The sequence below is a fragment of the Microcebus murinus genome, chromosome 15, assembly GCF_040939455.1.
Source record: "Microcebus murinus isolate Inina chromosome 15, M.murinus_Inina_mat1.0, whole genome shotgun sequence".
NCBI lineage: Eukaryota > Metazoa > Chordata > Mammalia > Primates > Cheirogaleidae > Microcebus > Microcebus murinus.
In genome coordinates, this window is record NC_134118.1 from 10,765,615 (window position 1) to 10,780,328 (window position 14,714).

General features: G+C 41.2%; 1 protein-coding gene across 4 annotated transcripts in view; it reads left to right on the plus strand.

The window, feature by feature from the left end:
- Positions 1-5,040: 5,040 nt before the first annotated feature.
- Positions 5,041-14,714, plus strand: part of SSR1 (signal sequence receptor subunit 1) — a 111,673-nt gene continuing 101,999 nt past the window's right edge. For 2 of the 4 annotated variants that reach the window (XM_076010468.1, XM_076010467.1), the window contains exons 1-3: positions 5,041-5,236; positions 8,126-8,238; positions 14,396-14,483. In XM_076010468.1, coding sequence (XP_075866583.1) covers positions 5,158-5,236; positions 8,126-8,238; positions 14,396-14,483 — 280 coding nt within the window. In that variant the 5' untranslated portion in view covers positions 5,041-5,157. The remainder of the gene's footprint in view (positions 5,237-8,125; positions 8,239-14,395; positions 14,484-14,714) is intronic. The other 2 variants (XM_012753602.3, XM_012753604.3) reach the window with 2 other exon arrangements.

Below are 14,714 nucleotides of genomic sequence, written 5' to 3' on the forward strand. Positions count from 1 at the left end.
TTCTGTATGAGAGAACACTTAAGTCTTTGCCTGCAAAGTTATAATAAACATAGCTTTTGGGCGTTTTATTGCTCAATGTTTTTCAATTCTTATTAGGTCTACAATCAAACTTGGGTTCATATTTATGGAGGAAAGATGTGACTTATAACACTACCATCCCTTCATAGATTCAACACATTTACTGAGTTCCCACTGGGTGTCAGGCACTATTGCTTAACATGAAATCAAAGACCCCTTGCTGTAAGCTGTTGACAGACAGGAGACAAACAGGGGACACACTGAACTTGTGTGGGAAGGTAGCAAGTGCTATGAAGAAGAGGAGAGTAGAGGGAATGGGGAATGTGAGGGTGGCAGTGTTGTACTTTTAAAGTGGGAGGTCAGGATAAGCCTCATTGAGAAGGTGACAGTTAAGCCAAGATTTAAAGGACATAAGGGAGTTATTTGGCCACACAGTTGCCTGGGGACATGCAAGAGGACAAAAACCAGTGCTTAATAAACACATTTGCTAAGGATGCAGAGGGAAATCTTAAGTAAGCAAAGGGAATGAACTCCCTGCTCCTACAAATTCTAAGGGAATACAATGACAGAAGTGGAGAATCAAAGGCAGATTTGCCTGAGCTATATGAATGAGAGCAACCAGGATGTGGACTATTCCTGGAAAACAGAAACCATCAAAGAGATAGGTGCAGAGGTGAGAGTGGGAGAATGTGAGGAAATATTTGGGAGAACTTAAATAAGTTAGTAGATGGAATTCTTAATTCCATAATTTAAGGATTGGAACCCATTGGGTGGGGAGCTCTGGGTGGGAATGGAGGGAAAGCTGCTTCTTATGGGAAGAACATGGAGCACAGTGATGCAGAATTGGTGAGCACTCCAGTCAGGGTGAGCGTTTTATTTCTCTGATCCCTAAGCTACTGCTTTTGTACTAATTGGACAGTCATGCAGATCTGTGTTTTCTATTTGTATGTTTTTATTTTCTCTAAATTCATCCCATCAGTAACATCCAGAATAGGCACAACTTTATATTTTCCTGCTGCACATTTAGTAGCTGGTTGTCTAAAATTCAAGTCCCAAACAAAATCCATTAGTAATTGATTAAGAGAGCCATTGTCAGGCCAAACCTCCTGGTCATCTAACTTATATTGTGGTGAGGCTGTATTGCAATAGAAGACTAAATGTTTAGGTCTTAAGAAGACATCCCAGTGGGGATTCCTTAGGTGGGGCCAACTGAAGGTTGCCCTTGATGTCAACTAGAAGCAAGAAAAGAACCTTTTAGGGATGGTCATATGTCCATAAAAAAAGGTCTGAGGGGTGTCTCCAACTCAGATGACCTTCAGGGTTCTGATCAGACATCAGGCCTCCCTGACTCTGAGTCAGACTGAAACCTAGAGATCTGGCCAGAGAACTTGAGTCCCTGAGTTCTGACCCAGACCAAGACCAAGAGATCTTCCCCAAGGCCAGGCGTCCCTGGGTCTTGGTGAAGACCAGTGGGGGTGGTTAGGAGGCACCCCTCCAAGGCACCCTTCTGAGTGGTAGACCTGGTGCTGGTATCTCTTTCAGACCAAACCTAGACAAAAGCTACCACCCCTAACCTTGGGCATATAATCACTCCAGAACACAAGGGACTCACCGAATTCCAAATGGTATTTGTGCATTTACGCTGAGAAGGTTGTACTGAGAGCTGTGTTGCAGAAGAGGGAGCAGTCTTCAGACAGAGGCAGAAAAATGAACTCATATATACAGAGGCAGAGAAGTGACTTCCTCCCTTCTGGAGGTAGCAGCGAGTCCCCATATGGATCACCAGATGTTGGGGGGGGGGCTCATGATGTGGGTGGAGAAGTAATTCTTAACACAAAGATTAGGATAGAAAGAAGTAAAAAGTTTATTTTACTTTCTCCTAAAGAGAAGGGAAAGGGTTCAGCACAAGAAAGGAAGAAAGGAGTGCTGGCCTCCTCCAAGGCCAAGTGACTTGGGTTTTTTATTGGGGATTATAAAGGGGTAAAGAAAAATTTATTTCTGTAGACTGATTAACAGGAGATAGCTGTGAGTTGTTAGGGTGTTCATTCCCCCCCCCCCCCCACTGGCTTACCAGTAGTCTGACCAAACTTGTCTGGTGAATATAAAAGAGGAGGATTTACATTTCCTTTTTGTCTGTGCAGCTCTTTTCAAATGCGTAAAACAATCTCTGCAGGCAGTTAATTTTTAAAGACCCATGTCATTAATCTTAATGACAGCAAGTTAAGATTCCTGTGGTTAATCTTAAAAGACAGCAAGTTACATAGTTTATTTTTCTGTGTTAGATAGCTTATTAGCAAGACTGTCCTTTCAGTAACCATTTGATAACATCTGTCAACGGAAAAAAGCCAAAGTCTGCAAAATAATTTTAAAGAGATTTATTCTGAGCCAAATTTGAGGACCATGACCCAGAGCCACTGCCAAGAGGCCTTGGGCAAGTGGACTCACTGTGGCTGGGTTACAGTTTGGTTTTTATACATTTTAGAGACAAGGGTTATGGGTAAAGCCATCAATCAATGTGTGGGAGGCATACATTGGTTTGGCCCAAAAAGGAGGGCCATCTCGAAGGGGGGGGGCTTACAGGTTATAGGTGGGTTTAAAGATTCTTTAGATTGTAATTGGCTAAAGACATGAAGCTTTGTCTAAAGACGTGGAATGTTTTAACATAAACTGTTTACCAGAGATAAGCCACCATTTGTTGCAAATTGAGGGCCTGTAGGTTTGTCTTGCATACCCTTAGGCCTGTTAATTGGTTACAAAGGAAATCTCCAAGAAGGGAGTGGGGCATGATAAGGCCTGTCTGACCTCCCTCCTCCTGGCAGGCAACTTTGCCCTTGGATATTCCTCTGGCCACGAGGGGGTCCATTCAGTCAGCCGGTAGGGGTTGAGCATTTTAGTTCACACATCATAGGAGTGGAAGTCCCAGTTGAAGCCTAAACTAAATTTTTCTTATAGTGTAAGGGGGGGTATTGAACAAATTTTATTGACCCCTGTTTAATCCTCTCCCTCAACTACTTGACCTTTTGAGTTGTTTCCCAGAAATGGTGGATGTTCTGCAAGACAAAGGAGTTGAGATTCCAATGGCCCCTGAGCAAGATTCCTGAAGCCTAGAGTCACCATCCCTCCCCCCCAGAGCTGCCCCAATGAGGCATATGACCTGCCCCAAAGCACGTATGGAGCTCCTTGTTAATTATATTATGACCTGCCCGGAGGCACATGGCTTCTCCTTTAACAGCCCATGATCTCCATTAGTCAGAGAGATGGATTTGAGGCAGCTTCTCCTGTTCTCCTCGTAAGATACGTTGTATAAAAAATTCCTTTCTTACTTGGCAATCCTTGTTGTTTCAATAACTGGTTCTTTGTGCAACTAGCAACTGGATGTAGACTAAAACTTCCTTGTGGTTTTGACAACAGTAGGTTCAGGCTACATCTAAACATCTGACAACTGGTGAGACAGACCTATTAGGAATTGCTTTAACATAAGGAATAAGAAGTCCTTCCCATCAGAAGTCAGTCCTCTGAAGGAAAAAAAGAGTCAGTGAGACATGCCCAAGGCAGGGATGAAGAGCAGAGGTGACTGTGAATATAGCATGAGGTCTATAACTATGCCTTCTATGTAGTCTCCATCAGTTTGGTTCTGGTACTAGGAGAAAGCCACAAGTTAAATAGAAGGTTGTGTTTCTAAAACAACCCACCAGACATTGGGAGCCAAGAACAGGTCTCATTTGAAACTTATGAAGCAGAAAGTGCCTCAAAGTAGGGGAGGGAGATTATTCCTGTCAGTGGAGCACTTAGCAAGGTTCAGCCACATCAAAGCAGGGTCAGCAGTCCTGGTGGCTTTGGGCAAAGTGGCAGGGTTGGTAGCTGGGCACAGGAGCAAAGCAGCAGCAAAGTGAGAGGATGCCCTCTTGGGGAGGCCCTCCACTTCTGCAGGGGGCCCTAGAAGCAACAGCAACAGCAGCAGTGGCAACACTGGTGGGCTGCTTGGAATGGGGTTAAGTTGATTCAGCCCAGCACTATGAGGTTGTGACTTTAGCTGACAGAAGTAGATAGTGGTAGCAGGAGCTACAAGTTGCCTTTACAGGGACCCCAGGACAATGAGACCTTAAACAGAGACAACAGTAGAATAGCAAGTGTCCTAAGCCAGTAGTGTGGAGTCTGGAACCAGATTGGTCCGTTCAAATCTTGCACCTGCCATGTGCTGGCTTTTTGAAGGTGTGGGTAAATTACTAACCTCTCTGGGCCTGTCTTCTCCTTAGTAATAATACACAGCTCATAGGCATATATGAAAGCATAGTTCTAAGGAATAGTGATTGACAACAATAAGCACCTAATAAGAGCTAGCTTATTTGTTCCATGGCAATTCACATTGGTCCAATCCAAACCTACCTGGTATTCAGATTAATTTCATGAAATAAAAGATTATTGCAGCAACCCAAAGTTCAAAGTAGATGAGAAGGTAGAAGAAATTAAAATTTTACAGCCATTGCTGCACCCATTGTATAGTTACCAAATGCTTACTAAATGCCAGGAAGTGTTTTAGGTGATTTCTAATTCTGGAATGTCACATATGAATTTCAGAATGGTCCTTAACTATGGGACAGGGTGCAGGCGCATAGGGGAAAAAGATTTTCCACTGTATGTCTTTTTCCACTGTATATATTTTAATGGTTTTTTTTTTAGGGGGAGGGAAACAATGTTATCTATTCCAGAAAAAACAATTTCTTTTTTTGCTTTTAAATGCCACATAAAGGCAGTTCATGATCCTTATAGCACAGTTACCGTAATTCAAATAAAGTAACCACAGACGGCGTTGATTGAGAGGAGAGGGCAGGGCAGAAAAAGCGGCAAAGCGCACGCACCTGTCCAGCCCGTGACTGCGGCGGGAGGCCGACTCTCGCGGGAACTCCAGAAACTCCGGCAACCGGCCATGTGACTGCGCGGGCGGCCGCCGCGCCCACCCCCCGAGCGCGGAGCAGCCACGTCGGCGGCGCCCCTCGGTCGGAGGGGGCGTGGCGAAGGCCCATGCGTGGTACGTGCCCCGCCCCTCCCGCCCGGAGCCCGGATGAAGAGTAACGCCATTACCGCCGGAGCCGCTGAGAACCCTCGCTGACGGGGACTGGACACCGGACTGGCCGCGCCATGAGACTCCTCCCCCGCCTGCTTCTCCTTCTCTTGCTCGTGTTCCCCGCCACTGTCTTGCTCCGAGGCGGCCCCAGAGGTAAGGCGAGGGGAGTGGGCGGCGGGGGGTGGCCCTGAAGAAGACGCCAGCGGCGTTAAGTTTGAAGTTGGAGGTGACAGCGCCTCCTGGTCCCGGTGTCCGCGTCCGCCTCTCCGCCTTCTCCCCGCTCTTCCTCCTCGGCCCCCAGCTCGTAGCAGGGTCCGCAGCGCGCGCCAGGGCGAGACCCCGCTGCGGCCTCTGCCCCTTGCTCGCCGAGCGCCGGCGCGGTGCCCGGGCGCCCTTGCTCCGTGGCCGTCCGAGGGCTGGGCTTGCGCCTCTGCCCTGGGCCCACGCCTGCAGGGATGCCCCCAGCCGCGGGGTCCTCGGCTCGAGGGGGGAAGCGAGGGGGCCGTGGCACGGCTGCGCTCCGAGCGCGCCGCAGCCCGGTGTCTTTCTTTCGGCCGCCTCCAGCTCCGCTCCACCCCCATCCCCTCGCGCTCTGGGCTGACGTGTCTTTAGCTTCCACGCTGGGAGTCCGCCTTCATTCATTTGCTGAAACCCTTGTTTTCTACACATCTAAACTGTTAGAGCTTTATGTTTTAATGGTCACCTGCCTCTTCTTCCAACACCTGATCCCTATGAATTACCAGGAGTCTTGATTTCAGGGAGATTCCCCATCCTCACCCCCTTATCCGCCCCTACTGCAAGGCGGACTGAAGAATCCCTGTGGGATGTCTCTCTTCTCTCTCTCTCTGTCTTTTTATGTAACCATTTATTACTTGTGGAAGCGTCGTATTGTGTTGGAAAAAGTCTACTTCGAATTTTATTCTTTTTAAATATGAGTTTATTCTTTCCAACAGTTAACCTGGTGTGTGAAAGTAACTTGGCAGAACGTAAGAATGTGGCAACTTGGCCTCTTGCCCTGGTTTTGTCGTGAACTGCGATATTCTAATTTGTAAAGTGAAAGAATTAGTGTAAATGATCGCTAGAATTCCTTTTCATTCTATAAGCAAGGTGTGTGGCCTAATGAACAATAGTGACAGTTACCCAGAAGTTGTTTTACAACGAAAAGTGAAGTAACTGACTTCTGTTTATTGATTAGAAAACCAAGTGGGAGAATTAACCAAAACTGTTAAGGTATAAAAGAGATTCTTTTATACCTCTTTTATACCTGGTATAAAAGAGATTCTTTTCCTTTAGAGTTGCTTGCTGGTTTGTTCTCATTCAGCTTTTTAAAGAAAATTTGACAAGTCTAAAACTAGATTCTAGTTTTAGAATTTAGACTGTATTTTTCAGGTTTTATAAACGTCGTCTTTAAGAAAATCAACTTTTTACTAAACCGTATCAATAACTTGTAAGCATTTTTTTTTTCTTTCAAGAAAATGTTTTCTCAGTTTTTCCAATTGAAAGTTGTTAGGCTTTTTAGGGACAAAATTGTTACTGGTTAACATTAAAATAATAAAACTGTTGAATAGCCACTGAAATGTAGGGTCATTATATATATTTAGAAGTTCTCAAGTTTAGCTACATTACGATGTCAGACATAGATTTTTTTTATTGGTGTTTGAAAATGACTTGGAAATTATGAATGCACTATTTTAGTCTTTGCTGAGTAAACAGAAGCTGTTTTTCAGTTTATAATCGTGGTTCAATGTTCTTTAATATTTGTAGAAATCTTATAGGCCATTAAGAACTCAAGGATGTGGAAAAGATTTAAAATGCATGGTTGTTAATATATTTTTCCTGAGTATCACACATTTCTTCCCACATTTTTTTTTCCTCTACTGAGTTGCCACATCATCATTTTTTCTGAGAAATGTAGGAAGACACTGAAACTTGGAAATTCTTTTGAGGGTCTTGCCCGAAATCTTTTTAATGTGACTTATTTAGAGTACTTTTGCCAATAAAACTATAATTTATTTATTTTTTGATATCACAACTGTATTTTGTGGCAGGTATGTGGAAAAATAAAAAATTTTAAAGCATATCTGAAGCCATATGCAAAAATAATTGGATTCTTTGCTGTGACCCCTGAACCTACCAATATAGTTTTTACTAAACAATGTATTTTGTGCAAGCTAGGTTTTTTTTTTTTTTTTTTTTTTTGAGACAGAGTCTCACTTTGTTGTCCAGGCTAGAGTGAGTGCCATGGCGTCAGCCTAGCTCACAGCAACCTCAAACTCCTGGGCTCAAGCAATCCTTCTGCCTCAGCCTCCCGAGTAGATGGGACTACAGGCATGTGCCACCATGCCCGGCTACTTTTTTCTATATATATTAGTTGGCCAGTTAATTTCTTTCTATTTATAGTAGAGACGGGGTCTTGGTCTTGCTCTTGCTCAGGCTGGTTTCGAACTCCTGACCTCGAGCAATCCTCCTGTCTCAGCCTCCCAGAGTGCTAGGATTACAGGCGTGAGCCACTGTGCCTGGCCCACAAGGTAGTTTTTTACTGTGGATATGATACAGACATTTTTTTCTCCAGGAATTATATGCTATCAAATTCTAAGAGTTTCAGCTGTAGTAAAATCTAATAACATTGTTTCTTGCGGAGATATTGAGGTTGCTATTTTCTTTTAGACCTGTTTTTTTGGTTGTGGTTAATGACAGGGATTAAATTTAGGAGTTTCTTATCTTTGCAACAAACTTATTTTCCTTCCTTTGTTTAACAAAATTGCTTGAAGTTCAGGACCTCTTTAGTTTACGAAGTTCATTTTTATACCTGAAGGGTACTTTTTAAAATTCAACAGCATTTCACTTTAAAAATTAACATGCAGTTGTTAAGATTACTAGTAAAATAAAATAAATATTCTTAGATACATAGTAGTTTGGCATCATTCTGGTGAACTGGGGCATTGAGTAATTCTAGGGTGAAAATTTTCTTGCCTATACCTGATCTTAAAAAATGTTGGTATTCCAGAGTAAAGGTTAACTGCCTCTTTTATATTTTATTAGGCTCATTAGCAGTGGCTCAAGATCTTACAGAGGATGAAGAAACAGTGGAAGATTCAATAATTGAAGATGAAGATGATGAAGCTGAGGTTGAAGAAGATGAACCCACAGATTTGGTTAGTGTTATATACAGTTTAATACAGAAGTCCCCAAGCTTTTTAGCACCAGAGACCGGTTTCATGGACGATAGTTTTTCCACAGAGGGGAGGGGGTGGTTGGGAGTTGGGAGTGGTTTCAGGATGATTGTGCAGCTGCTCCCCAGTGCTAGAGCATCACTGCTCCACCTCAGATCATAAGGCACTAGATTCTCATAAGGAGTGTCAACCTAGATCTCTCACACGTGCAGTTTATAAGTAGGGTTTGTGCTCCTATGGAAATCTAATGTCTCTGCTAATCTGACAAGGAAGCGAATTTCAGGTGTTGATGCCAGCGATGGGGAATAGCTGTAAATAGAGATGATGCTTTGCTCACTTGCTGGCGTGGTTCCTAACAGGCCAAGGACTGGAATCCGTCTGTGCCCCAGGGGTTTGGGACTGTAGATTTAATATATATAGAATGTATATAATACATCTAGAATTTATTCTTTTTATATAAAAATATGAAATTCTTAACTTTAGAGCTTTGTTAATGTGATCAAAATGGATTGAAGTTGGAAAATAGGGCCCAGTCATTGAAGATGGAGCATAAGTATTTTTTGGAATGGGGAAGGAGACATGAAATAGTTAAAGAACAATTGGAGATCATATGGACATGGATCTAGGAGGGTAACAGTATAGTGGGGGGCATAGTACTGGACCATGTGATAATAGATTTGTGATACATACGGCTTAGCTTTCTGACTTATCTCTCTGGGTCTCAATTTCCTCTTGCTTGCTTTCATTTAAAAAGTAAGTATTTTTTAGTCCCTGCTATGTGCCAGGCACTGTTTTCTGCTCTCTAGGACTTTTGTTTTTGGGGCAGGGGGTGAGGAGCAGATAATAAACTATACGTAAAATATGTCCTGTGAAGAGTAAAGGAGTTAGAAAAAGATCTCATAGAAGTTATCCAGCTCTGAAATTTTTACTGTATAATTATAGTATGACAGTAAGAATATTGGGATGGAATCAAGATTGTTGCAGCATGTGTCTAGCTAACTCATTTTGTTTCTTTTCTACTATAAATTGTCCTACACAGATTTTTTTTCTTTTATTTTCATACCACACTTGAACTAGGAACTTTTCATGGTTCTAGATTTTGTCATTTCCTTCCAGATTAAACCACTTATTTCCTATTCTGTTATTTCAGTATCAAAATATTTAGCCTAATATGTAGATTTCTGTTTCTCTTTGGGCTTATATTAATTTTTATGGAGTATGCCTTCTAACTAAGATAATCAGCTTGCTATTTTGTTGATGTTTTTGAGTTACTGTTTTTATACATTGGACATACTATTTCAACTATTTCATCTGAATAGAATAGCCTTACTAATTTGTGTACCTTTTCCTAATGCTCCATTCTATAGGAACCCCTTACTGATCACCTGGATGTCAAGCCTTTCATATAGATGTATACCCATACTTTTGGGATTTATATTAGGGCTTTGTATCTTCAAACTGGTTCGTTAAGTGAACCATTTAAACTAGATCAATACATTCCTGCTTCATTGTTTGTAATAAGTGTTTGACTGTTCTAAAAGTGCCACTGTTAGAGTGACTATTGGAAGGGAATCCATTTAGGAATTTAGGATTAAAAATTATATTTGGGGCTTTGAAATTTGGGCATGTACAGAAATTTGGTGATGGATTATATTGTGATAGCCATTAATATGAAATTACTTGGGCTCTTTGGCACTGGGATGTACTTATTGTGGACGAAGAGAATAGAGAAGGGAACTGTTAGATCCTTGATATCCTTACAATGTTGGCCAGAACTTTTCCATACCTTAATCATTTCCCCTGCCTTGAGAACCATTAGAGAAAAAAGAACAACTCTGATTGTCCACTTCCCATCCTGGCCAATTAGTACAAAAGTCTTAATAGCTCTTCATGGTTACTTTTTTCAAATCAGAAAATGATTAGGGTTGATTGAAACAGGAAGGCAGGGAAAATGTTTCCTTCCTTTGGACTAAACCATACTAGCAGAGGTGTAGGCTTGTATGTAGGCTGTCTAAGAAAGTGGGCCCACAGAGCCAAAGCTGCTACAGAAGTCACCTAGAATGAGCTAGAATTTTGCCTGTTGTTGTTCCCAAGATTTCTGTATTATCAGCTTATACTCAGTTGCCAAGGCATCAAAGAATTGGGAGATTATGGAAGGATCCTTTGCTGCTGGGCCTGTGTCCCTGGAGTAAGCGAAGGAAAGGAGGTTTTTCTTTTCTTTTTTTTTTTTTTTTGAGACAGAGTCTCACTTTGTTGCCCAGGTTAGAGTGAGTGCCGTGGCGTCAGCCTGGCTCACAGCAACCTCAATCTCCGAGGCTCAGCGATCCTACTGCCTCAGCCTCCCGAGTAGCTGGGACTACAGGCATGTGCCATCATGCCCGGCTAATTTTTTGTATATATATTTTAGTTGGTCAATTAATTTATTTCTATTTTTGGTAGAGATGGGGTCTCGCTCAGGCTGGTTTCGAACTCCTGACCTTGAGCAATCCGCCCGCCTCGGCCTCCCAAAGTGCTAGGATTACAGGCGTGAGCCACCGCGCCCGGCCGAAAGGAGGTTTTTCTTAAGATGTGAGATACCAAGAGCTGGTTTAGATACAAGTTATTGGCATAAAATTTTACAGTACTAACCTTTTTAAAAGTAACCTGGGGCTTTTCTACTCTGCTGATTTTTTTTTTTTTTTTTAACTCTAGAAAGCTATGGGTTGCAATGTAGCTTGCCATCATTTCAGAAAGTATTTTTTTAAACAGAAATGATAGTTGTTATTTTTATTAAAACAAGAACTATAGCAGTAATAACACTAGCTCCCTTTAAAAATTATTAGTTAAAATAGATAATATATTCAAATGGCTCAGAATTTAAAAGGTACGAAGTATTTAGTGAAAAGTTTTCCTCGTATGCCTGTCCTCCAGCCACTGAAGCCGTCTCTCCAGAGGCACCCAGTGCTTACCAGTATCTTTACTCTGCTTTTGGAGGTAGTCTGTGATAGTTGAAATATTTTGGGGTTTTACAAGGTAGCAAGTAGTAAGCATTATATGTTTTATGATATGCTGATTAGCTATAAGATAAATGACTTAGCTACTTTTACTTACATGTACTTTGCAGTTTTCCACAGCTAGGGTTCCAGACATTTACCACTTTTAAACCCCTAACATCAATTCTTTTCGGTCTTGGCAGCAATATTGCCTTCAGTTTTGGAAAGTGAAGAAGGCCATCAAGTGTGAACTCTTCAAATTTTCTACAGTCTACTTCTAAATATATTATTTACCCATCCTTTCTGCATTGTCTCCTTAATAATGAGTTGTCCTTGTTGTCTTCTAAGACTAACCCTTCCATGTGTGCTCTTTCCCCGTCTCTTCCAGTGGGATCTTATTAGATTATCTTTCCTTTTGTAACTTCAAGCATTGATCCTTCTCAGTGGCTATATTAAGCTACACACATGCTTATAAACTATTCATCCACCTGAAGCTGCTATCCACTTTCTAATCTTTACCAGCACCAGTTACTTCTTGAAACAATAACCTGTCCAGCTTTTCTGATCTGCTTCCTTCATATTCCTTCTCAACCTGTCTGACCCCATATACCTAGTACAACTATTCTTGCTAAGGTCACCAGCAAGCAACCTAATTGCCAAATTCCTGGCCTATTTTCCATTGTTATCCTGTTGGAGCTCTTTTTAGCAGGTACTGGTTATGTCTTCCTTAAATCCTTTTATGTTAGCTTCTGTGGCACCCCCCACCCCTTAGTTTTCCCTGCCCAGCTGCTGCTGCTTCTTGGTCTCTCTACTACATTCTCTTCCTCTGCTCACTCCCTTTATGTTGGTAAGATGTGTGGTTTCAACCACTACCACTTTCTATTGGTGACTTTCAGATCTCCATTTCTAGCTACCTACCTTACTGAACTCCATACTTGTATTTCCACTTCTTCACAGAATAGCTTCATTTGGATGCTCCATATGTACCACAAATTTCATATGTCCAAAATGCAATTCAGAATTACCATCCGTCCCATCTCCATAAATTATTTCCTGTTTTGATATGGCTCTAGTGATTTGAGCTGTTGCCTTGTTATGTCTTCCATTTGTTTTTATTCTCTAAAACCCATTAATGAAATCATAGGGATGAATTTTCTTAACTGTGTCTCAAGTAAACCTTTTCTTCTTTATTCCTACAGCTTATGTTTCCAGCCTCCCTGTCTCTGATCTCTTCTCCTACTTATATGAGTCTCTTTCCCCAAAAGTAGAACCTTACTCTTACCAAGTGAATGCTATCATTAAGAATACTTAAGGCCGGGCGCGGTGGCTCATGCCTGTAATCCTAGCACTCTGGGAGGCCGAGGCGGGCGGATTACTCAAGGTCAGGAGTTCAAAACCACCCTGAGCAAGAGCGAGACCCCGTCTCTACTATAAATAGAAACAAATTAATTGGCCAACTAATATATATATAGAAAAAATCAGCTGGGCATGGTGGTGTATGCCTGTAGTCCCAGCTACTCAGGAGGCTGAGGCAGGAGGATTGCTTGAGCCCAGGAGTTTGAGGTTGCTGTGAGCTAGGCTGACGCCATGGCACTCACTCTAGCCTGGGCAACAAAGTGAGACTCTGTCTCAAAAAAAAAAAAAAAAAAAGAATACTTAAAATGTAACTTATAACACAGTTTCACAGTCATTGAACAAATGTTTGAGTTCATTTTTAAGTGCATGAGCCAAATGTGGAGAATTTTTAAATTACAAGACAGTATTTGCCCTTTAGAAGTCTTATCTACTAGGGGATGGAGTGTTTTACATAAATGAAAACTTAACTCCCAGTAAACAGTGTGCCCTTAACCACTTCGGGACTGCGCTGACCGGCCGCGAAACCTTGCCCACAGCCGGCACTCATAGTCCACACGGTAGTTTGTGTTGTGCATTGACGAAGAATCCATTTTGCTCTTGTGTAATGAGGAAAGCTTTAAAGCACTAAAAGCTTGTTTTACTTTACAGGTAGCTTTACTTGTAATGTAAATCAGAATAGGTAACATACACATATATGTTTTCATTACATTATTTTTAAATGTTCACAATTTATTTTGATAAATGAAAAATTAGAAAAGTCATATCACAGCTGTCGGCTAAAGTTGACACTTGGCTGTGCACCTTCATATCATGGCTGTTGGCTAGAGTTGCTGTGCGCGTTCATCTGTGGCTATTGACTATAGTTGACGCTTGTACCGAAGTGGTTAAGCATCTCAATTTAAGAGCCTGAACACTTCAAATATATGATTATCTCTGTAATCCTTTTTAATGCCTGGAGAAATGATGCTGTACTGAGGTTTAGAGTTTTAAATGTAAAATTTGTTCACTTTTTAGAAAAAAACTTTGAAAGACAGTTTATGTATTGTAAAATTCACTTCTTTTAAGCATACGACTAGTAAATTTGCTCAGATGTGCAACATGAACTCAGTTTTAGGATGTTTATATTACCCTAATAAGATCCCTGATAACATTTTTTTTAAAAAATTCTTGCAAATTGTGTGACAGATTCTCAAAGGAAATTTTTTCTGTTATATGAATGGAAATCTTTGTAGGCTGACATCAAGTTGCTTGAGGACAGGGGTGATTAAAATGTGGCCACAGGCCAAAGGCAACCGTGCCCACTCATTTATTGTCTGTAGCTGCTTTCACACTGTAGTCACAGAGTTGAGTAGTTGCAATAGGGAATTTATGGTCTCTAGAGCAATATTTTGCTATTTGGCCCTTTCCAGAAAAAGTTTACAGCCCCTGCTCTAGAATCTTGCAATTCAAAATGCGGTCTGAATACCAGCAGCCTTGGCATATCCTGGGTGCTTATAGAAATACAGGATTTCAGGCTTCATTCTAGACCTAAATCAGATCTGCAAGATCCCCAGAGAATTGGTATGCACATTGCCATCAAGAAGCACTGCTCTATATATTGTTTTAACTATGAGACAATGGAATTCATATCACTAATCTCAGTAAAGCCACGGAGAAGCAATATTTTGCCAAAATCTAGTGAAGTCTTTATTCTTTTTTTTTTTTTTTTTTTTTTTTGCTCAAGAAACTGAAATCTAAAAGTCTTTATTCTTAAAGGATGATGCATTTTTTTTTCTCCCATAGTAATCCATTTTTAATGTTGTTTTTCTTAGGCAGAAGATAAAGAGGAAGAAGATGTATCTGGTGAACCTGAAGCTTCACCAAGTGCAGATACAACTATCCTGTTTGTAAAAGGAGAAGGTAATATAGAAATACTAGTTTTTATTCAGATATAGGACTTTTAAAATGATAAGCTTGGGGTTAATGGGAAGCATTGGTAGTGCTTAAGATCTTTATTAACATTCTCTTTTATATAACAAATGTGCAAACAAGTATTTTGAAAAAACTTTCTCATATATATGAATACCCATATCTGTAAGGTAGTATTGCTGGCATTTAAACTAAGGGAAAAATAAATACTGCTCAATTTGA